The sequence below is a fragment of the Opisthocomus hoazin genome, chromosome 25 (assembly GCF_030867145.1).
Source record: "Opisthocomus hoazin isolate bOpiHoa1 chromosome 25, bOpiHoa1.hap1, whole genome shotgun sequence".
Lineage (NCBI taxonomy): Eukaryota > Metazoa > Chordata > Aves > Opisthocomiformes > Opisthocomidae > Opisthocomus > Opisthocomus hoazin.
In genome coordinates this window covers 5,045,805-5,069,304 of record NC_134438.1, presented here as the reverse complement: position 1 = coordinate 5,069,304, position 23,500 = coordinate 5,045,805, and the positions used below count along the sequence as shown (strand labels likewise).

Genomic DNA, 23,500 nt, shown 5'->3' with positions numbered 1-23,500 from the left:
CCAACACAGCAGGACTCCCTGTCACCAATTTTGGGGGCCAACTATTTTCTCCCTGCAGATTTTGCAGCGATCTGTAGACACTTCAGCTCAGGAGAGCTGGACAAGTTTGAACAGCAAACCCTGCACCGCTCTGGGAGCAGTATTGGGCCAGCGAGCCCTTTGATTTCGATCAGTGAGTTGGCAGGAAGCCCAGGAACTCTACAAAAATGCTTTGAAGAGGCCAGATGCACAAGGTGTGTCCCTGTGTGGGGTGCGGAGCGGTGATTCACGGCATTGCCATGCGATGCTTGGTGCGCGCACATGCAGCTGTCGGACCGCAGCGAAGGCCCCCATCTCCCTCAAATGACCGGTTCCCTATTTATTTTCAATTTTTTTCAACCCTCCAATCTTTCGCCGATCGCACCCCGAATTCGGCGCAGGTTTTGTTTCCCTTTCAGCCTTCCCCCGCTGCTGCCTGCGAGCTCCAGACAGAAAGGCAGACAGGGAATTTGCTTCAGGCGCTGGTAGGTGCAAGGTCTGCTGCTGCGCCGGTGCTGCGCTGGGCTTCCTGGGGATGACACTCACCATGCCCTGCTAAGTAAGCATCCCCAGCCCGTGATTCAGAGCAGAAACAGCAGTTTGCATAGAGGTACAATAAGCTCACTTAAGTACCTTTTGCTCCTTTAGATATCGGTTTGGAGCCTGTTGCAGAAACCCGGGAGATTCCCTCCCTTGGGCTAGACCGTGCAAACTCGCCCGAAGAAACTATTGTTTCTTGAAAGCCTCTGTAAGCTCCCTGTCCCCAGCTCCGCAGCCCAGCTCAGCATTTCGGGCGAGTTATGAAACAGGGCAGATGCCGGAGCGTAGCATTTGTATTCTCCGCCAGCAAATGACGGGGTGTGATAAACACTTGGCTCTCCCGTGCGGGGACAGGGTGAGGGCTGTTCCTCGCCGCGGGCAAAATGACATTACAGGTTTGCAAGAGCTGGGCACTTTGTTGTGCAGAAGCCATCTGACGCTGACAGCCTGTCATTGATTTGCGAAAACATCGCTTGGCATCGATAACAAGCTTTCAGGAGAAACAAGTAGGACAGAGGAAAACAACACCCGGGTGTTGCTTCGGTGTTCTCTACCTGGGCTGGAAGCACACAGACTTATCCCCACTCTGTGAAATGCATGGGAGCAGCAGAAAATCCTCCACCATCTCACTGGGCTTCGGCCACCCAGTCTTGGCTAGCACTCACCCCTCCGCCTGGCTGGCCTTCCTTGGGCATGGTCGAAATGTCCAGGCTGGTTGGGTGATGGAGCACAGTGAAGCCACTGCATCTCTTGGGTCAGGAAATGTGGGGATACGGAACCAAAGGTAACTACCCTCTAGTTGCTCTAGTCCTCTGTGTCATTGACAAGTGTTGGGTTTCTGCTGTTGGGTTTCACTGGAGGAGCATCTTGGAGCATCAGAAGAGGAAGGTGCACAATGTTCATCTTCACCAGGAGCATGCCCTGTGCTTTCTGACACTGCTCCTGTTTCTATGAAATACAAAATATGGCACCTGCATGCTCACAAGCCACCAGCGAAACACAAAACCTGATGAATGGGAATGAGATAAAGTGCTTTCCTGCTGCTTTCAAGGAGGGACCTAGCACTGTGAGCTGACAGCTCCAGCTCTGTGGGCAGCCAAACCCTGGGCACTGACGATTCCCACCAGAGAGAAACCCCACGAGTCTTCCCCACTACAGCACCCTCCATTCAGCAGCGCAGAGGAGCTTGCTCCTCCTGGTCCTTCTCTGGGCTGTGTGCTGACACAAGCACCCAGGACCTGGTCCTGGGGGGCCCAGGAAGCCTCTCCCTGGGCATCCTCCCCTCGGCCTCCCTTCTGATGGGGTTTGTGCCTCTTCTGTATCAGCCTCTTGTGGCTTGGCAGGAGCTTTGTCAGCACTTGCTGTGACCTGAAACTGGTCACACCAGCACCAAGGTGTTCGGTTCTCTGCAAATGAGTTGCTGCAGTGTGGCTTGGCAGAGAGAAAATTGTCTGCTCAAATTCATAACCTGGCATGTCATTTCTTGTACAGCCATTTTATCTTCTCTTCTGCTTGCTAGAAGTCCTATTTTTCTCCGCTCTACCCCAAGCTGCTTGCAAAGATTGCCCCAACTCTTTGCCTGGTGGCTGCCCTGATTTCTCCATAGGGCTGTCCCTGCAAAAAGTGGGACCCCCTTCGGACAGAGGTCTCACCCCCAGGAACACAGCAGCGCCCTGCAGTCAGCAGAACCCCCCATGACCCCCACTTTAGGTGCTCTGCAGGCGACCCTCCAGTCCTGGGCTCAGCGGCTTGGTTTTGCAACCTGTGCGGGCAGAAGAAGGTTTTTGTAAACTGGGGGCTGGACGCATTGACCCGAGAGCATCTTGGCAGGACAGAGGCTGGACCCCCAGGCAGGAATGGACACTGCGGGCAGCGTTGCTCCTCTGACCCATGGGATGTGCAATGTTGCTTCTTACTAGCAGGGGCGTCTCCAGGCTCTTGGCACGGAGACACCATTTTGATCCAGTTTAGACTAAGGGAAATAATAAAATACAAGACAAGCAGGCTATGTGGGAGATTTTCCAGCCCTCCAGCTGCCGAAGAGCACCGTTTCCTACCCAGACCCACAAAGCCCCACCCGTGAGCCTTTCGCAGTGAAGCGGACGGCGATGTCCATGCTCAACCCTCGTGCCTCCCAGCCTTGCCCGCTCCCCATCAGTGCCCACCAGCCCCTCGACCCGTCTGTCTCGGCACAGGCTGGGGGAGGCAGATTTGGGGCGAGGGCAGTGGGAGCTGCGTGCCCTGCAGCAGTGGCGCGGGGGCTGCGAGCAAGCCGCAGTGGGGAGCGCGTGGGTGTGTGCAGGCAGGGCTGTATATCCAGTCTGGCAGAGGGTGTGCCTGCTCACACGCCGGGGAGCCGAGTCGGGAGCAGGAGCCCTCAGACACCCTCGGCTGGGGGACGTATGGCAAGGAGGGGTTTGGGAGATTAACCCCAGCACGAGAGGCTTTTGCTGTCGCCTTGTGTCGTGTGCGGTCAGGTGAAGTGCAGACCCCTCTTCCCCCCAGCCCCACGGTCTGCTTGCAGCCATGCTTCACTCTCCGCTGAAAACAGCGTTGGCATACGAGTGCTTCCAAGATCAGGCCAGCTCCACTCTGGCTCTGCCCTCGGACCACAAGCTGAAAACTAAGGGCACGGGAAAACAGCGGGTCCAAGAGCAAGTGATGATGACGGTCAAGCGGCAGAAGCAAAAGTCATCCGTCTCGTCCAGCGTGGGCCACTCCAACCGAGGTAAAATCCCACCGCGCTCAGAACAGCAAAGGGGTCCCCTCTGGCGCCAGAGCAGATGCTGTGGGATGCTTTTGTGGGGTTTCGTTTGTGGGGGGCAGACGGGTTTGTGTCTCTCAAGGGTTACCGCGAGCAGGGGATGCTGAGGTCCCTTGCATTGGATGGAAGAGTTAGGACAAGACGCAGAGCTGGATGCATCGACTCCCTCCTGGGTGGAGCTGATGTCCCGGGAGCGCTGTACTGCTCCACATCCCTGAGGCACTTGGACATTTCAGTGGGGTGCTATTAACCGTTTGTTCCCTGGTTCTAAAGATGGAGTAGCTGCCTAACCTTTGCAAATCCTTCCTCTGCGAGTGCCTCATGGTTGGAATCCCCCACCAGACCCGTCCCCTCCTGTGGATGGCCAAAACTCACAGTGTTTTTCTTCCACCGTGCCACGGGGCCGGGAGCTGGCTGCAAGCTGGGGCTTGGCTGGCTCCTGAGCACTGCGGCAGGTGGAGGGCAGGCAGCTCTGCCTACACACAGGACACAAACCTGAGCTCGGGATTCACTTCTGAAGCTCCCAACATGTCTCCCGTTTGCAGGTTGAGAAGTGTGGGAGCCTCTGTGACACCCATGTGAGTGGTAGGAAGGAGAAGAGTTAGGAGGAGAGATGGTCTTTTCTTACCGTGGCTTGTGTTGGTTCAGCGAGGATGCTTTGCAGCCCCCTCCGTTTTGCAGATGGGTAGAGAGGGGTGTAGGGGTCCGGGCAGCCGGTCCACCCCCGTGCACTGAATCTGTGCCTTAGAAATCTGAGTCCTGGAGCCGGGTATCCTACTGGAATACCTTCCTCTTTGGGTTAAGGCTTGGCAAATAGCTTTCTCCACCATCGTTGTATCTGGAGAAAGCTGATTTGGAGGCAAACCCCAGCTTTCCCCAGCTGGGAGCTGCAAACCCAGGGGCTGTGATAGCCACAGTGCAAAACCTCCTGGGTCTCGGAGGTGCTCTCGTCAGCGAGCTCACAGGCCTGGCTGAGTTCACTGGGAAGAGCAAAGCCCGAGGCTTTGGGGGAGAGTGGAGTGTCGGGGCTGGGACCGAACCATTCAGCCACCTTGGGAGTGAGCAGCAGGTAGAGGGGTGTTTGCTGGAAAGCTGGGTGAGCAAGGTCGGGCTCTGCCACCTCTTTCAGAGACTGTGGCTTGCCTGGCAGCTTTTCCAAGCTGGGTCATGCAGCTGAATCCAGTGCTTGTGAGGTGTCATGGTCCAGACACACATTTTGGGCTGATTTACCAAGCGAAGCTGGGTGGCATTTGGCAGCTGGGTGAAGAGTGAAGGTGGTGCTCCCATAGGAACCATCCCGGCTGCATGCACTGCAATTGCTGCATCGGAGGGAATAGAGCATCTCTGTGGTGGCTGACGTGTGTGCAGTGACCCGTGATGGGCACCACCAGGAACAAATCTCTGCTTTCCCTTTTTTTGTGTGTTAGTGGACATAGGCTCCAAGGGGTGGGTGAGGGACAGGGCAAGGAGAACTTTCTTCTGCCATCGAAATGGAAGATGAAAATCTGCTCCTACTTCAGGAGGGTTTGTTGCTTATGGTGTTATAGGGCCAGACCTGACAAAATAAAATACAAACCAGGATGAGATGAGGGGCTCGGGATGGGGATTGGGGCACTGCCAGCCTCCTTCTCTAGTGGAGGGGTGTTTCAAGGGGAAGCGGGCAGAGAGATGTCTCCCACTGCTGCCCATAGGCAGGAAGAAAGGGGGGCAGAGGGGGATTTTGCTGCTTGGAGAGGAGCCCAGGTGATACCTCTGGGAAAAGAAAAAACAGAGCAAATTCCCAAGCTGCCCATCTCTGCTCAACAGGCTGAAGCTAAACCCCTCCTCCAGACGCTTTTGGAAGTGTCTGGGAGTGGGAATTGCGTGGAAATGTGCAGCTCTGGTTTCTGTGTCCCAGGGAAGCTGAGTCACATCCAGCTCCCAGGAGCTGCCTCCAAAAACGGGGCTGAGGCCATCCCGTTCCCACCGTGGGGAGCTGGTGCTGGTGGCTGATTCACCGCACTGGCTACTCTCTCAGTGCGTTTCTGGACGGAATCCCAGAACGGCAAGAAATGGCAATTTATTCTCAAGCTTTTGTCCTGGGTTGAAGCCTGATAAGGTATCAAGTACTGATTTTTACCTTTGTTGGTCCAGAGGTTAGCTGAGTAGACCTAATGAGAATCATGAGTTTTTCCTACAAACCGGCTACATGGGCCTGTCAGGCATGGATGTCTGCCTGTTCAAATGCTCTTCCAACATCACCTACCTGCATCCCCTCATGATTTCTCAAAGGTGTTCCTCAAAGGCAGCACAAGCTCAGGAATTCACGAAGCTGCTTGATAAATTTTCGAGTGCTTTGTTCCCGCTGCACCAGACAGTTTCCTGCATCATTGTACCTCATAACTGGAGTGTCTTTAGAGGGTCAACAGACATTCCCTCAATGTCCTGCTAATTGATGTACGCATAAAATCAGTTGATTATTTGGAGTCCAGACGATCAAGGCATTGTGGCCACTCTCTGAAGATATGGCGTCACCCAACATGCACAAGCCACAACAGGGCAAACTGATCCATCTGGGCTCAAAATGGCATGCAGTGGGGGAGGGCAGTGAGCAGAAACCAGCTGCAAGCAGCATTATCCTGCACCCACAGTAGTTATGGGTGTTTCCATGGATGACTGCAGAGTTTTGGGTCTGTGGAGTCTGCCCTCGTGGGGTTTTGGGTCTGCGAGGTCTGCCCTAGGGCATATCTGCCCTTCTCTCCATGTGAATAGCTAACTGGATGGCTCCCTATGTATTTATGAGTAATGCACATATCCAGGGAAAATGATTTTCAGTGGCATGGCAGGGGAAAAGGCCAGGCCAGGCTGAACCAGCTCCTCGTAGCCAACAGCACTAGTCTGCAAAGTCCTCTGGCTGAAGAAAAGTTTTGCCAGTGACTTGTCACTGGCTGGCAGGGGATAGCAAGGAGCAGAGATCTGAGGAAACCCAACCGAGGAGTGTCGTATCCAGCTGTCTCATGTCTGAGCTGTGATTTAGAGGTTTGCTATGCTGGCTGTGGCTGCGAGGGCAGAAATCCCACCTAGCTCTAATGGGATCCCACCTAGCTCTAATGGGAGTCATTACTGTGATGTGAAGGGAAAAGATTTTGGGGATAGTAAGTCTTTTGAAGACTTCTGTAACCATCCCCCAGCATGAGATGATTCAGTGAAAGCCATCCACTCTTCTGCAAAGCTTAGATTATTGGAACAGAAAAAATACCAAACCCCTTTAGCTCAGAGGCCAGAAGGCAGAAATGAAGTTGCTCATTCCTGCAAGAATCTCAGCTTCTGGGATTTCACTAACACTTCTCTCCTAGGACGAATCCAGGCTTTGCTTTGTGCCTCCCACAGGCCCTCTTCCCTTACTACGTTTTTCCTATGTTTAATCATCTTTATTGTTTTAAAGCCATGTGTAGTTTATTATTCAACCCGTCTAGCCTGCACTACCAGTGACTGGTTCTTGTCTTGCTTTTCCCTGCCGCGGATTAATATTTATTAACATGCATCCATTTCCACAATGCTCCCTCTTAGCTTGATGTGTCCATCTGAAGCCTTTCACTGTCATGCTTGGAAATGGCACTTTTAGCACATTTCTTCTCCTTGCCATCAGTTTCTTAGCTTCAAGGGGTGTAAAGTTGCCTTTCAAGAAAGTAAATAAATCCTCAGGCACAGACATATCGGGTTAGATGGAAGGCTCAGTTTGCTCTGCTATGATCAGTAACAGCCACAGAGAGGAGGATGAGGGCAAGGCGAGCAGGCAGTGGGGCTCACAGTGGTTAAATGCAAGATCTTGCAACCTTACCTGTCGTCATTAGTTTTTGCCCTCATGAACAGTTGCACTGAAGTTAAATAAGATTTTCGATTGACGTTTTGAAATTTTGAAGGAAATGCCTTGGAGGAATGACAGTTCTGGGGATGGAAGAGAGGGGTCCCTATGACAGCTCAGCCAGCGCCTGAGCAGCCCTCAGGGGTATTTTCTGCCCACAACCATGGTCGCTGGGAGGCTGTGCTTCATCAGAGTGATTCTCACCCATGTCTTTTCTACCTCTGTCCCATTTGTTATCTACTACTAATACAGTGATTTTAACTGGCTCGGTGTTTGTCCAAGTGCAAGTGCACTGCAGAGACATAAACAGCTGCTTGGATGATGACAAATGGGACACAGACATACAGACATAGCTGGAAAAAAACAGCTCCAAGCTGCCTCTCAGGATGAACCAGGCAGAGAAGTGTCTAAACTTGCAGGATTAAACAAGGATGGTGTTTTCTTCTGCCACCTCCGTCAGAAAATTCCCAGGTTCTTCATTGCCTTCAGACTGAGCTCTGGAAGCAATAAATCACAGCTGAGCAGTGGCTGGAGAAGCACCTTCTCCAACCAGCAAGGCGGCTTCAAAATGCCTTGAACGTTTGAGGTTATAAGTAATTATATATTTATAAGCTCTTATATACAAGTTCTTGGAGGTGAAGGCAACTTTTCAACAACTGAAGAACATAAACTTCCATGAACTGCCTTGTGTCTGGAATTTGGCCATGTATCGGTGAATTTATAGAAGAAGATTAGACATGTGCCTAAACTGGCTTATTTTTGCTGTCTACTTGCTCAGCCCCAAAGTCTTCAGTGCTGCGCATGGCAGGAAGGAATCTTGAGAGGAAAAGCACGGTCCCCAGGGAGGACTGGTCAGATTAACCTGTGAGTCGTGCCCAGAAACCCTGCTTCCATGTGCTCACTCACGGTGTCAGGAAAAGGCTCCTGGGTGCTTCCTCCTGCAATTATATGATGTTTGCACAGAAAAAGAGGTCGATTGTAAGAAGTAATTCCCAGGAAAGTGTTATCATGGGATTGTTTTATCTTTGTTCTTAGAACTATTGCTCTTAGCTAACTGTATCCCCTAACGAATCACCTGGCCCAACCTTCACCATTTCAAGCCCTGCTTGTGCTGAAGTCAGCCCTCAAGTCCTGATTTGCAGTTTTCTGAGAAATCTTAGGGTGGGGAGAGAAGCACAGAGTGAAGGACACAGCTGAACTAGGGTGGGGAGGGAAGCACAGGGTGAAGGACACAGCTGAACTGTATCTCCTGTTGCATGTCAATGCTCATTTCCTTTACCCTTATCTGCAAATTCTGTGCAACTTCATAGATACAAAGCAACCAGGTCTGGAGATATTAATATTTACGAAGTCTCTAGACTATGGAAAATGAGATCCTGTGGTTTTCTGCACAGCTGTATGTCCATGAAATTACTCCACTCTCCATTATTCTGCAGTCAGGGATGTGCTTCAGATCCTGCCATCCAAGCAGTGTTGCTCCTCTCTTGTTGACAATTATTTACACTGCATCTACAGGAATGATCTTCCTGAGAAAATGCAAGAATTTTTAGCCACGCACCAAATCACCATAACAGGTTCTGGATGCCTCAGGCAAGGCAATAAACTAGATTTATTCCAAGAATCAGTGGCTGTAGAAGACCTGAGTGGCTTCAAGGCCTTTGTGGTGGAGCTTATCCAGTTTATCTAGGAGATGAGTCTTATCAAACAACCAGAGAGATTAGGATATTTCTGACATTACCCACCAGTTTAGGTGCATAACTTAAGACAGGTAAGTCCTGATTTTGTACTTCGTTAGACATTCAGAGGTTCCTCTGGAAGTTAATTGGAGTGTAGGATTTGCACTTCCTCATAACGGGACTTGGGATGCCACAATTATTGAGCACTTTCAAAAATGAAACTTAAATGACCTTAAACCCTTTTGGACCATCTGAAGGGGATTAAGGGAATTCCAGGGTGGAAAGAGAATTACTTCCTGCATTTTTTCGTGCAGAGATGAATGCGGCATTGAGTGAAATACTTTTAGGAGGGATCCAAGCATGCACTGCCAAGGGCTACTGGTGAGAGACAGCTGGACGAGCTTTGAGCAGGGCTGGGATTGGTAAATCCAAACACTCTGAATAAAGCACTGAGAAACAGTGGAAATGACAGATGGGTTCGTCCCAATCCAAGATATTTACATCTTTGCAAAGCATTTTTGAGATCTAGTCTCACGGATCTCCCCAGTGCCCCAAAAACAGTGATGGAGCTGAATACATTTTCAGGAACAGAAAGTACAAATACGCAGAGTGATCTTCTGGAGACTGGAGACTGAAATTTAAGACAATGCAATTAGGTTTTTTAGCGTTTGACTGTTTCAGGTCCCCAGGTCTTAAATAGACTTCACCCATCATTTTTGTCATTTACTAGTTGATGAATTCAGCAAGCCTTGCCCATATAGCTTGTGTTTATGTGATTGTTAGTATTTAGACAGGAAAGCCAGACTGGCAAAAGGGTCAGGGCTGGGTTTTGCCTTCAGACAAGAGGCAAATCTTTGTTTACCTCCAAGTCAGAATACGGGAAGTATATTCCAGGTTCAGATCATCCATGATGTGTAGCACAAAACCTCATCCAGTTCCTCTCATATAGCAAAGACCTGAGATATTGGCCTGGTCTTTGACCTTGCCTACTGCTGTCCACTGTAGATTTTATCGTACTTGGTCTTTTGTGCTGAAAACCTTAGGCTGTTGCTCATGGTCTGAGGGCTGGAGTTTTCAAGAGCTCTCCTGAAAAGAACATCTTCTATGCGTTGCCTGCGATGGCAAGGGCTTGACTTACTAATGTTCTTCCTATGTTCCTGTTAAGGTTTCTAACTCTGTTATCCTTCAGTGACAAGTAGAAACGACCTAAACTCACCAGAAAAACAAAAAGCCCTGTGCACGGAAGGGGCACCTGCTGGGACTGCTTCCTCATGCTGACCATGTTTTTTCCATTTACAGGTTCTATGTACGATGGTTTAGCTGATGGTTATGGCTACGGGACATCCCGGGGCAGCTATTATGCCAAAACCCAAACAGGAAACAGCAGCTGGGGATATCCGGTAAGGTGCTCTTTTATCTGGGAACTGTGGCACACTTTTGAGGTAACCTGCACAGAAAGCATGCTCTAGCAGGAGCAGTCATGTAACAAGGACATAGCACTTCAGAACCTTACCCAGGAGAGATTATGCATGGCTACGGCTATTTTAGAAAGCAATTCAGTGCAATGCAAAAGGATGATCAAGGACGCTGCATCTATGTTTTATGTGGTTGGGGATTTCAGTGTGGACAAGATTTAGTTTCATTTTCTGGATCAATATTCACACGGCACAAAAAATTTGAAGCTGTCTGAAGGATCAGTCAACGGTTCAGACTCTGACGTCTCAGTTTGAGTTTGGAGCACATCCGTTGCTCACCTGCAGCAGAGTTTCCATTTTCGTTTCCATGCACTGAAACTTGTCTGTAAACAACATTAATATGGTTGAGTGGTGATGATCAGGGGATTTGCATCATAATTGTGTTGCTACTCCCAATCTCAGTGCTAGTGCAGACACTTTTCAGATATTCTCTGAGCTTGGAAAAGAGGTGGTCCCCTTCTCCTGTAGCAATTTCCAAAGAAAATACTACAGAATTCCAGAAAAAGCACAGGTGAGATTGTACTTGTCTTTGTGCAGTCTGAGTTTATACACCCCACAAAGGTCCTGGTCTTGTCCTTGGGGACAGACTCTTAGTACACTGGAAATCACTCCAAACCACTGCAACGTACTGGGACAACTTGTGCTTGTGTTGCCCCTCCACCTCAGGGCACCTTCTGTTCTTCCTTGGTTTTCATCAGCTATAAAGTAGAAAGTAGAAATTTACAGATCTGGGATTTGAATATGGGAAAAAGAAAGGGCTGCTTTCAACGACTCTGGGACTGTAAAGCAGCTCCCTGTCAACCAGTAAAGGGTTGAACCAGGAAAGGTGCTTACGTTGGCTTCGAGCACAGAGACAGAGGGTTGAAGCTTTTCCTTATAGTTGCCAGATCACAGCATCAGCATTCCTCAGCTTCAGAAACTTTTATCTGTTGTCTTTCTTAATGGCCATGGCATAGCATGCTTTCTTCAAGGCAGCGATAATGTCACTTGCTAGGTTTGCGTCACTGGGCTTACTGCCCACTGCATGTTCTGTAGGAAGGACTGGGAGCACTGGCTTGTCTTTGAAATTTTTATTTACAGGCTGTCTGTTGGCTTGTTTCGACCTTTACTGAGCTGGTGAAGTCCCAGTCAGTGGTGTTTCTGCCTGGTTTAAGACCAAAAGGGTGACTATGATGGGTCCATCCAGCCAAGTGTCCTTTCTCCATCACTAAGGCAGTGATGGGCCCCTGCAGAAGGGTCTAAGCAGGGTGAGCAGGTAGTGATGCATTCCAGAGTGTTTTAGTGGCGAACAACAATTTGCAATTGAGGGACCTCCTGGGCCAGAGACAGAGTCTCTGAGCTTCCTAAGTCAAATGATTGTGGTGTTTCGTTTCAATGATATATTGCTGTTTGTCTGTTGTGATTCCTGAATGAAATTTGTTATGCTTTGTCTAAGCAAAACTGCTCTGTACCAGCCATTCCAGTAGTTTCTAGCTGTTTTTTTGTTAAAGAGAAAGGAAGATAAGCCACAGCTCTACAGTTGCCACTCCAGTTCATGCTCATGCTGGCGAGGTAGCACTACGGCCAATGTTGCTGAGGCGAGGGTTGTTGTTTAATTTTGTTCGTTTCTGGTCTTCTTCCCAGTCATCATGACAGCTGGGCAAATGCTGCATAGTTAGAAATGCCACTGGCTGCTGGGGATTTCCATCCAGCACTGATGTTGGTGTTTTGGTGGACAGTTTGCAAGATGATTATGAAGGTCAAGGCTTCCACTAGACACTGTAGAGTACCGTGCACAGAGCAGTTCAGTCAGTTCTGGTTCATCATGGACTTTTCTCTGAAGGACTCTTGTGCATTTACTAATGAGGGAAGGTCTTTCTGCGAAACTAAGTGTCTTACAAGCCTTTCATTCTAGAAATTTTGGTAAAGGTCTTCAGAGCCTGGACTACTTTAGAAAAAGGAACTGGGATTCATGAAGGATTCACAGTAAAATTTGTCTTACCTAACTGTGTCTATCTGAAAATCAGCCATTTAGTCTTAACAAGTCGTCTAGGCTCCTCCCATAGCCAACACAGACAGAGGTACGAGGAGGTGATTCATCTCCTTTATCTTGGAGATCTGTCAGGTCAGGATGAATCAGCCCCTCCAGATGCCTATCTCCTTCCACTGATAGCTGGATTGGAGCAGTCACCTAATAGGTAGATGACTGCAGTTAGGGGCGATGAGTCCCGAGTGCCATTGGCACATTGGAACATATAACCTCAAGCCTAAATCTGCTTAACAAGCTTAACAGACATCATACTCCCCAACCATATGGAGGAACTTCCTCCATTTTGCTTCTTCCAGAAAAGTATTAAAGATTTACACACATCCACAACCAGCCTCCAGCTTGGGTGAACTTTTTTGTCTACGGACCTGTTTGAAGTCTGTGCAGGTTCTAGGTATTCTAAAAAACAGTTTTCTGTTTGTAATTCCCGGATTGTAAGACATGAAAACAAAGATAAAGCAAGTCTGTTTTTGAAGATAAAATTGCTGGACTTCTTTCCAGCTGGAGCTGGTGCTGTGAATGTTTCTGAGAAGACGCAAAGTCCTTTGAGATGCAAATTCAGGTATTTCAGGGAAATGACGCAGTATGATACTCAGGAAAATTACTTACTCTTAATACTTCTGGAGTGAAAAAGGTGTAATAGGCAATCCGTGTCCATGTTGCTGCTCCACAGCACTTGCAACTTAGACACCGCTCTTAGGTTTCCTTAATCTAAGGCATTGCCTTAGATGAAGACTCTAAATGACAGGAGGTATCCTGTCTCACCCACAGATCTTAAAAACTGTCATTTCTGATTTCCTCCTTTTGTCTTGTTTTGTGCCTTCTTGGAAATCTCAAGCTTTTTTCTTCTGAGCTTATGATACTGATGTTCAAATATTAGAGCAAAAGAAATTATAGATCTGGAGGAGGAGCTCTCTCTGCATCAGTCAACACTTCTGACTAAAACATTTGATTTACCCGTTATTACAAACTATCCTCTGTTTATTCCGCTTGTGGAGTGTCTTGTTTGTAGCATCACCGTAACTAGCAACTCAATGAGTACCCACTCATTGCCAGTGTAGGTAGCACTGAAATCAGTGGGACCACTCCGGAAACAGACACTCTGAAGGCAGCAGGTTTGCACTTGGCTGCAGCGTTTCCTTGGCTCACGTGTCAGGGTTTGGCTCAGCCTTCAGGGACGAAGTCCTCAGTCCTGTTTGCACAGAGACCGTGGTGGGATGCAGTAATGGGTGCATCAGTGACTGCAAACCTCTCTGTGTTAGGTGATCTTTCAGTCCAGGTGCTGTTGAGCCCAAAAGACCCTTAGAGACATTTGTTATCCTGCTGCCAACATGAGCTATGAGTGGCCACCAGTTCCCAAACCCATCCGACCGCAGGAGCTGGCTATGCCGTGTCCTGATGTAAGGCCTGAGCAGTGCCTGAGGTCACACAGCAGGTACAGTGGTGACCACAATTTACACAGACAAACCTGAGCAAGGTTTGAGCAAGGTTTAAGCAAGCTAAACTTGGCACCTAGAGCAGTGCAGTCAGTTCAGGAGAAGTCTCAGCATGAGCTGCGCCTTGGACTCTGACATCTCAATACCACCTCAGAAATGGGATCTGTTCAGCATTGGGTTTAAAGCCACTGTCACAGTCCGGTGGCCCGTGGGTTGCAGCGAGTGTACTGTTCACCCCAGCTGCAGGCACGAGGTTGGAGATGCACAGCCAAATCCCAGACACCAAGGGAAGGCAGTTACGAGGAGTCAGGGTGCACGCCATCAGCAAAGACCCTCTGAGGCTTAATTCCCACCTGCAGCAATACTGCTCTTGCCTGGGTCTGCTGGGTTGGCTGGTCCATCCCTGCTAGAGAGTCAGGGGGTTCCCAGGTCCCATGGGTGTTTTGACACTGTCAAGGTGATGCAGTATCAGGACAAGGTGCAGAAGCACGCCTGACCTCCCCGTGCTGCTGCTTCCACAAGAAGGAAACACACTGGCATGATGTGGGTGTAAGCCGCAGTGTGCACGCCCTGGCATGGCCCCGAATGAGGGGCGAACAAGCCCCTGGTGTGCTGGGTAGGGAAGGAGATGCATCTTGAGGTTAGGGTGCTCCGTCTCTGGCAGATCGTCATCCCCACAGAGCTGACTCCAACCTGGGGCTTGTAGCAAGTAATGTTTCTGAGAGCAGCCGTGCTCCCAGACCAAGGAATAGATGGGATGTCTGGTGCTGCTCTGGTTAAAGCTGTTAACTGAGATGGATCCTGGCGCATACCAGGTGGCGACCAGTAGCTACTGGGCCACCAGTGCTCACCACTGCTTTCCTCAGGCATGACTGCTTGGGTCTCAGGTTCTGTGCTGCACTGGTGCACCCAGCTTGGTTTCTGTAGCGATTATTTCCGTTATGGCACTAATGAAAAACATGCACTTTGGTGATCCCTCTGCACTAGAGATTGTATGTAGATTCTTAAGCAAATGTTCTCTGTGGGAGAAAGTTGCAGAGCTTTCTCTCCCAAAAGCATTATCTGCATGAGAGGTGTTCGCCACGAGACTGGGAGGATCCCTGCTATCGCTGTCTGGCTTTGCCTCTGCGGACAACAATCTCTCATCGTCAGTGGGAGCTCTGTTCTTTAAGGATTTCAGGACAGAATTTGTCATTTGCTGTGATGACACATTTAAGTTTGAAAGAATTCAAAAAAATAGAGTGGTTTAGGCAATTTTATCACAGAAACTAAGAATTTGTAGTAGTTGCACATCATTGCTTGGTCAGATCCTGGTCTCCCTGTGTGGTTTTGCAAGAGGCTTTTGTGCTTTGGAGTAACAAGTTAGACATTAACTTCCCTGGCCAGAACAAACTAAACCATCAAGACCTAAATCTCAGCTGCATAAAGAACCAGATGAAAAAGCATATGGAAAGGCAGCACCCAGGAGAGGTGGGAAAGAGCATTTCAGAAATAGATAAACAATATATTTGCTGGTTTTGCAATTTTTCTCCCTGCAATGCAGTGTGCAGCAGGCAGCAGCTAAAGCATTTCGCAAGTAGCATCAAGAGTTTTCCCCACCCATCACTCAGGGTGGGACGCTGTCAGGTTGCATTGCCTGTGCTTTGCCCTCCAGCCTGGGAGAAACCTGCCTCTGACGTGTTTATTCGGAGTCCTTTACTTCTCTCTGTCTGCTGCTCTAGAAACAAACAAATTGCAAGGGAAAAATTGAGAGCTAGGTAATGAACTGATGGCGTCCTTAGATGCAGAAGTCAGAAACACCCAGTTATCTGGGAGGGCCTCCAACGTGGAAAGGCAGAGCGGAGATCGGGGCATGATTGCCAAGGCTGGTGTGCCTTGCTCTGTGCTTCTGCTTCTCTGGAAAGCGGCCGGAGGAGAGGGACTTTTCCAGTTAGACAAAAGGGTTTATGGAAGAAAAAGACAGAAAAGGACTCATGATTAATGATTGGGATAATGCCATTTTGACTTTCTCTCTAGGACCAGTTTTATTCCAGTTGAAATAAGAGGTTAAAGAGATATATTTACCGGTCTTGTGTGACTGTTGGATATTCCAACTGCTGTTCCTAAAATGCTCTCATATTGCAGTCTGAGAACTGGTGATCCACAAATGCTTGTTAATTTAAAAGCAGGTCTTTGCTGCTGCCAGTGAAGGAAAGCACTTACTCCCTGGGCCTGATAAAAGCACCTGCTTGCTATCGGCACTCATCTTCGCTGCCTTCCCTCCCCGTGCCTCCCCTCCTTGTTTTAATATGAATGAACGGCTCCCAAGGCTTGGCCTCCAACATACGGGTTCGTCTCACAGTAGGGAGGAGAAGCTCAGACTAAAATTCAGTAAGTCGGCACTGACCTGGCTGCATGTGAGCATCCTCCTGCATCTAACAAGTACAGGGGACTGCCAGCGCATGATGGTGTCTGGCTGAACGGAGAGACCTACCAAGCAGCCTGGACTTCTCAGGCCCCATGGGGAGAAGTCTTGGTGACAGCTTGTGCCCTTCTAAATGGTTTCCAGATCCTGCAGTGAAGAAGGAATCACTGCTTTCTGTTGCCACCCCGCTTTGAGGGACTTCCTTGTCTTTTCCAGCATTTCTCCACACTCCACCAGGTGTGGACCTGGCCCACCTCCCCTTTGCAGACACCCACAAGCAGTGGGCAGACGCAATTCAGGGTGTTAGGAAATCTGGGTGGTTTAAGAGGTTTGAAGGCGAGTGGTTATTTCCTTTCACTAATGCTATTCTGCATAGGGAGAGCTCACTCTACACATGTAATGGCATCAGCAAAAGTTATAAGATTGTTGTCAGGTGGCTCTTTAAACCACAGGCTATGTAATAGCATCACCTTCACCTTCAGAGATGTCATCCCTTCTCCAGACGGCGGAGTGCCTCGCTTCTACCTTGCTGTGCATCCTGTCTCACTGATCACGGCACCCAGCGAACAGATAACAACACGGGGAACTCCATTCCCTTGGCTGGGTTTGCTCCAGTGTTAGAAGTGAAGGTCTCTGACTTCACTTGGTGAGCATCTGAAATGAGGACATAGGTTTTAGTCTGAGAAAGCTGCTCTTAAGGCTCAGACACGGCACTTTGCTGAGATGGAGAAGTAATCAGGTCAGCTATGTCTGTGCAAGGATTCATAGAGACTATTTGGCAAGCAGGTCTGAAATCTGCTGAAATTGGCGGGAGACTTCTCATCGATTTGGAGGCTTTGGATCAGGCTCCTGCTGCAAAAAGGAATTCTAAGATACCAATTAGGTCTGTGCCACTTGAAAGAGATTAAAATGGGCTCAGCCAAGCATCTGGTAGAATCAGCAATAAAAGTCATGCACTGACTTTGGTAATGAGCTTCACATCACACGGGAACTATTTTCCCATGAGTTTGCAAAAGGCTTCCCCGCCCTGCCAGGACCTGCACTGACTTGCCGCTCAGGGCTCCCTGTGTTGCAGAAAGATGTCTTTCCAAACAGGCGGTCGCTTTGCTTCACCCATCTCAGGCCTTGCAAGAAAGAGGACAATGCTATATGCCACTATAAAACACAGCAGGAAATACAGAATTGACAATTCTATACCTATAAATGCAGAGACACTCACGCCTTCCCTCACCCATTCTGCTGGCAAGGAGCCTGGATGAGTACACCGGAGAGCAAACAATAGCTTTAGATAAATAACAAGTTAGCTCTTCCATGGTTAGCTGAAATGGTTTCAGCAAATGCCCGGGGGCTGCACGGCTCTGCCAAGCTTCTGACAGCTGTACAAAATAATCTCAACTTACACTGACTCATAAAGAAAGACGACAGGGCTCACATCTAACAAGCCGCTGCGGTGTCCTCCAGCCAGCCACTGCCAGTGGCGAGCCCTGCGAGTGGGTTCCCCGCTCCACCAAGTAGGAAAGTCCAACCTGCACCTTCCTGCCACAGCCCTGTCCCATCCCTCACTGTCCCAAGGGTTTCTGAACCCAGGAAAATGAAGAAAAAAATGAGGATGATATCACCCTTAAAAGGACATTCTCATCTGCAGTGGGGTAGGTCATGACTTCGTGAAAGGTCACTGCCGTTGCTGTGTGCGTGCTGCATCCAAAGCAAAACCAGGACGGAGAGAACCTCTGTGCATGGCCATCCTGGAAATTACAGTGGGCTTCCCCCACTGTCAGGAGAGACCCCAAGACTCACTGCACTTAGCTCTGCACCTTGTCCTTGCTCTTCTCATCGCATGCAAATTCTTCTTCCACATCCCTGGGAGCTCTGCAGTAGGCACCAAACCTGCTACCCGCTGTGCTGCAGTACTAACAGGTTTTTTCTGTGTCCTCTGGAGTAAACGCAAAGAGAATTTGCTCCCTTTGTCTCCCCTTCCATCAATTCACCTGTTTAGATAGATGCAAACCTGCAGAATGAAAGCAGGGAAACTGCTTCAGACTGGTGCTCAAAGGACGTAGAAACCTGGGCATTGACATCGCTGGACTAAAAGGTTTCTCCTCATCCAGGTGGCATGCCTGCTAGGTAACCCCTTGCAAAAGTTTTCAGCCATTTCCTGTGCAGCTCTCTGGGACACAGCAGAGAGGATTCACTGCATTCCTGAAGATCAGTTTGTTAATGGAAATATTTGGCTCAATTAATTAACATAATGACAATTCTTCAGAGTGTTGGAGACAGGAATGATGCTGAGTGTGCTCAGGGCTGGGATGAAGTTAGGGCAGAGCAGCAGGACTCAGGGTGAGCCTGCAGAGGATACCAATTTCTCTGTCACATGGTGTTTCTAGCTTAGGTTAGGAAATATTGATTTTTTTCAGTGACATGAACTGTTGCACCAGGCACAGGCCTTGCACATCTTGTCCCTTGGTCTTTGTAGAAATACTAAGGTGCTAGTGTTGACTTTTCTCTCCCAGACCAAGGGATCCTTGGGTGGTTTTTGCAGAACAAGGCATCCAAAGTACTGCTGCTTAAAGTTAGGTGAGAAAAAACCACCTTGGCCCAACAAGGTGCCGTTGATGAGCTTTCCCAAGATAAACCAAATGGGGATGGGACAGGCAGTTTTATTCTTTCGGGTTTCTCATGCCTGTTTGCTGTATGTCTTGGAGATCTGCTTGCCAGCATGCTGAGGGGCATGCAGCAAAAAAACTCAATAGCACAGGGCAAGCAGCACTAAAACTGCTTTATTCGTTTTCCTTTCTGGAGTACAGACCTCAGGGACTCGTCCCTCACCTAGATACAACTTTGCAGGCTTCCAGGTGACAGCATTGACATCCAGAAGGTTTAATATTGCAAAAGAGTATTGGATTCAATCCTGGTGTACTTGAGGACTTTTGGTGAAGTGGTGAAGACGTTTTGAACTGACAGCAGGCTGGCTAAAGCCAGTTTTTTGCTTGATTAATTGCAGTTGGTTTTTTTACTGTCTTTTATTCTTTTCTTTTTTATTTTTAATTCCTGGCTTAGTCAGCTCAATTCATTTTGCATATCCTTTATTGTTCTCAGAACACCCCATTGTACGAGCTGATACTACACACCTTGTAACTCATAAACAGATATTCATTGTCTCCGCTTGTTTCTTGGCACTAGGAGATTCAAGCATCCCTTCTCACTGATTTTTCGCTCTCTTTACTCCATTCCTAAAGAACTTCTAGATGGAAGAGGAACAAAATAGCATAAGGAAATTAAAAATAAATTCAGACAGTGCTGGAAGGTCAGAATGGGGCATCATTCTCTGTGATGGCAAGAGATGTGATGTGAGGTCCTTTAATTACAAGTTGGGTTGGAGCCCCGGTGTCAGAAATCAGGCATTTCCTCTAAAACCGGGGTTATGTTTGGGCTTTCAGTTCTGCCTTCAAGTTCCAGGATGCCATATCCTGATCACTAAGTGCCTCCAGATTTCAAGGGAGAGTTTGGCACCTTTGTAAGGGCTGTAGGTGGACTAACCTCCTGCAAATTCTGGACCACAAAAATACTGAAGAGGCATAGGAATTTGGTAGCCATGTCACCTATGCAGGAGTGGGCTTGGCAGTGTCGACCTGCAGATCAACCCTTTCCTAATGTTTTTGTCTCCTGTTTTCTCGTTGGCCAGCTGTACAACGGGACCCTGAAGCGGGACATGGAGAACAGGCGTTACAGCTCTTACAGCCAGATGGAGGGCTGGGGCAGCAAGCACTACAACAAGGCTGTCTGCAGCCCCGCCAGGGCCGGCAGCGACTACTGCTTTGTGCAGAACATCAAGAGCAGCCGGAGCGAGCCCGACCTCTACTGTGAACCACCCCGGGGTACGCTGAGGAAGAGTCAGGTGGGGGGCCGGGCAGAGCACAAGACCACCTTGAACCGCCAAAGCATCTACAGCAGCTGTAGCACCCAGCAAGGAACTACCAGGACAAGTAAAAAAATGCCAGCACGGGCCCTTTCCTGCCCCTCAAGCAACAAGCCCGATGTGGTCTATGCCCAGCCCATGATGAGCTGCAAGCAGGACGTGCTTTATGGACAGACTCAGTCCAGCTCCAAGTAAGTCTGTTGCAATTGCTGAATCAGTAAATGTAGACATCTGGTGTGGAGGTCTGTCCATCAGAGCTAGTCACCTGAGTTACTTTATAGCCACTGGAGATCCGCTCACCAGTGCACACCGCGCTTAATCGCATCCTGCTTTAGAGTCTCCTTCTCTGGAGATATTCAAGACCCGCCTGGACAAGGTCCTGTGCAGCCTGCTGTAGGTGACCCTGCTTCGGCGGGGGGGTTGGACTAGATGACCCACAGAGGTCCCTTCCAACCCCTACTATTCTGTGATTCTGTGATTCTGTGATTCTCTGGGTCAGATTAGTCACACTCTTAAAGGGCTTATTTCTCTTCATGGGCTGTGGAGGGAAACCTATATGGCTGGTTCAGTGTATATATCTCTGCTGTAGCTGTGTGATGTTGGGCAAGATGGTCCCCCAGTCTCTGTGGTGGTATTAGCTGACAGCTCCCTTGCAAGATGAGGGTGGGGAGCTGAAGAGCGGAAAGCCTGGTGTGCAGTTTGCGTGCGTCTTCTGACTGTTACACCTCTTTGATCTGACAGAAGACAAACCTAAAAAATCAACTAACTTGGAAGGAGTTGGTTCCCGAGGGTCTGACTCAGAGCAGAGCTGACAACCTGCTAAGCAATTGTATTTACCCCTCTGTCTTTCCACGCAGCCCTTGTTTCATTCGCCCTAAAGGTCTGATTTGTGTTGCAGAAAAAATTGAGTCAGAAATTGAAATAAACAGCCTAATTGGAATAATTTACCTAGCCAGGAAAGAGGAAGGAATGGAAGTTGTTCAATTCCTTCCTGTCCAGAGCATCCAGTCCCATTGGGGTTAGGAATTATGCAAGACTGGAGGATCGTCCTTCCGTGTCTCAGTCAGCATCAGGTCCCTCCTTGTAAATGTTGCCTACAAGAACAGGGGCTGTAAAACACACCAGTGAGCTCAGACATTCCCAAGCTGATATATATGTGCAATGCAGCAGAGTTCTCACTAAAAAAAAACAAGAGGGGTTTTGATGGCATTACAGTGATGTTGATTTAAAACTTTCCTGATGCTGATGGCTGCACTGCCCCTGGCTCTGGAGCACCAACCATATTCTACCATAGTCTTGGAAGAGATTTGGTCTGCACAAACCATAGTCTTGGAAGACTATGGTTTGCATGTTTTGAACTGTAAAACATTGCAGTTCAAGGCTGCAGTGTTTTACTGAACTGGAGAAGGAGGGTCTGCATCTTCCACAAGTATTCCAAGGGGCTACTGCGTTGTTGTTGCTGTGTCACTGTCATACAGGGCCTGCTCTGCACCAACCCAGAAGTTATCACAACTCCCAGACAGCTGTGTCAGCTTGTTACACAAATCCTAGAAGCTCCTGAGCTAGTTTTTGGTGGTCTGTGATCCAAAAGAGAATTTGCACACTACTGTGTAAGTGTGAGACTAATTAACAGGGCTCACAGCCTTTGTCGTAACTCACACCAAAGGCCTGAGATTGTTGAGCTATGAACCAAGGCGTGATGTGGATATCGAGAAAATCCCTCCTCGCTGTCAGAGGTGTGAGCCAAATCGTGCCCTTTTCCACATCTGAATGTTGATTTCCAGATTTCTCTGGCTAATTCTCTGCTCAGTCTCCTTTGTTTTGTATTGAGTAGGAGAAGTATGTCCCAGAGTGTGTACATCAAAAAATGTCACTTGCCCGTTGGCTTGCTGTCATGAAACCTTAGTGTCCCAGGTGCCCAGTTACTCCATGTTTAGCACAAGCAAAATTAGCACTGGCCAACCCAGAGCACAGGTGACATTGGCTTGCTACTTTCAGAAGCTTTGTAATTCCTCTGGAACAGGAAACAGAGACATTGCATAAACTGGAAGTAACTTGTTCTAGGGAATTTCTGACTAAAGACCATAGAAGTGTAGTGGGAGGGGTGGCAGAATGATTAAACGTGGGACTGCAGCTAGCTTCTGCCTCGGAAAAGTATTGCTTTTGAGAAGTGAGGCAGGCAGGCTCTCTCCAAAGCAAGCCCTGCTCTGCCCTGCGCAGCGCTCATGGTTGTAGACTTGGTCATTGCTTTGGAAAGGTCGTTAAAGAATAATGGCGTGTTCTGCAGAGAAGAAGAACTGCTGTTGTGAGACGAATACTCTCCAGCGCTGGATGCCCTTTGGTTAGGGAGTGGCTCCATTTATACACTTCTCCTGGCTTGGGGCATGGCTCATCTGGCAGAACTGGTTCTAGTGTGGAAACGTTGGGCTTCAAGTCACAGGCTCAGCTGGGGCTGTGTACCCTGAGTAAATCTGACCTGGCTGGGGCACACCCCCCTGCTTCGCGTAAAGCTCTGCAGAGCTGGATTCTTTCAAAGGGCCGTTGGTACAAGCGCTGCTACTCTTCACTTAAATGAGATGAGGTTGGTAGCAGTTGTCCTTAAAGTTTTAGAAACATACTAAGGAGTTGTCTGCTTTGAAAAAAATACTTATTTGAAGAACATTGGCCCTTATAAAGTGTCTGGGAGGTCACTGTTAGCCTTGGACTGTAGTGTGCTTTTGTTGGGAAGGGGCCTTCAGAGACTGCTTTGAGCAACCTGTTCTAGTGGAAGGTGTCCCTGGGGGTTGGAATTAGATATCTGTAAGTTCCCTTCCAACCCAAACCATTCTATGTTTCTATGGGTTAGGGTCATATCTGAGGTCTCTTTGCTGTGTAGGACAGTTTCTAGCTGGAGGTTCTGCAACTGGAGAGCTCGATCTTCATTTGGGCAGCCTGATCTTTGAGTAGGGAGACATTTTCTGGTAGGCATCTTGTTATTAACCTCTGCATGCAGGAAGAGGCCTTAGCTGGGTTATAGCTGCTGGTAGTTCCCTGTTTGGGGCTCTATTCTTCCTATTCTAGCAGTTCGTCAGGTAGAGTTTTGCCTTTATGACAAGGGTAATTTTGTGTTCAGTTTTCATGCTGCAGATCTCCCATGTAGGTGGATATCTTGTCTGCAGGTTAGCAAACTGTCTCTACAAGCAAGGGAAGGGCTAGATAGTTTCCACGCTTTCAGAAGTGATCCAGAGAGGTGATTTCCATCGCTGCGAGAGTGATTACAGCGGGACCTGTGATGCACTGGGTCCGTCTGTGGTACTAAACTGCTCTGTAACGCAGTTGACTGTGGCAGTGTCAGTACTAGCTCAAGACTGGTGCTTCTTAGGTGTCCTGTGCTACAGATCTGATCTCCTTGGAAGGTGTGA

The 23,500-nt window shown here is 48.8% G+C and overlaps 1 protein-coding gene across 1 annotated transcript in view; it reads left to right on the top strand.

Annotated features, from left to right (window-relative positions):
* The first annotated feature begins 3,084 nt into the window (after positions 1–3,084).
* PKP1 (plakophilin 1) overlaps positions 3,085–23,500 on the top strand; it is a 42,960-nt gene continuing 22,544 nt past the window's right edge. Inside the window, exons 1-3 of the mRNA XM_009942937.2 lie at positions 3,085–3,286; positions 10,142–10,242; positions 19,866–20,290. Of these exons, the coding sequence (XP_009941239.1) occupies positions 3,085–3,286; positions 10,142–10,242; positions 19,866–20,290 (728 nt within the window). The remainder of the gene's footprint in view (positions 3,287–10,141; positions 10,243–19,865; positions 20,291–23,500) is intronic.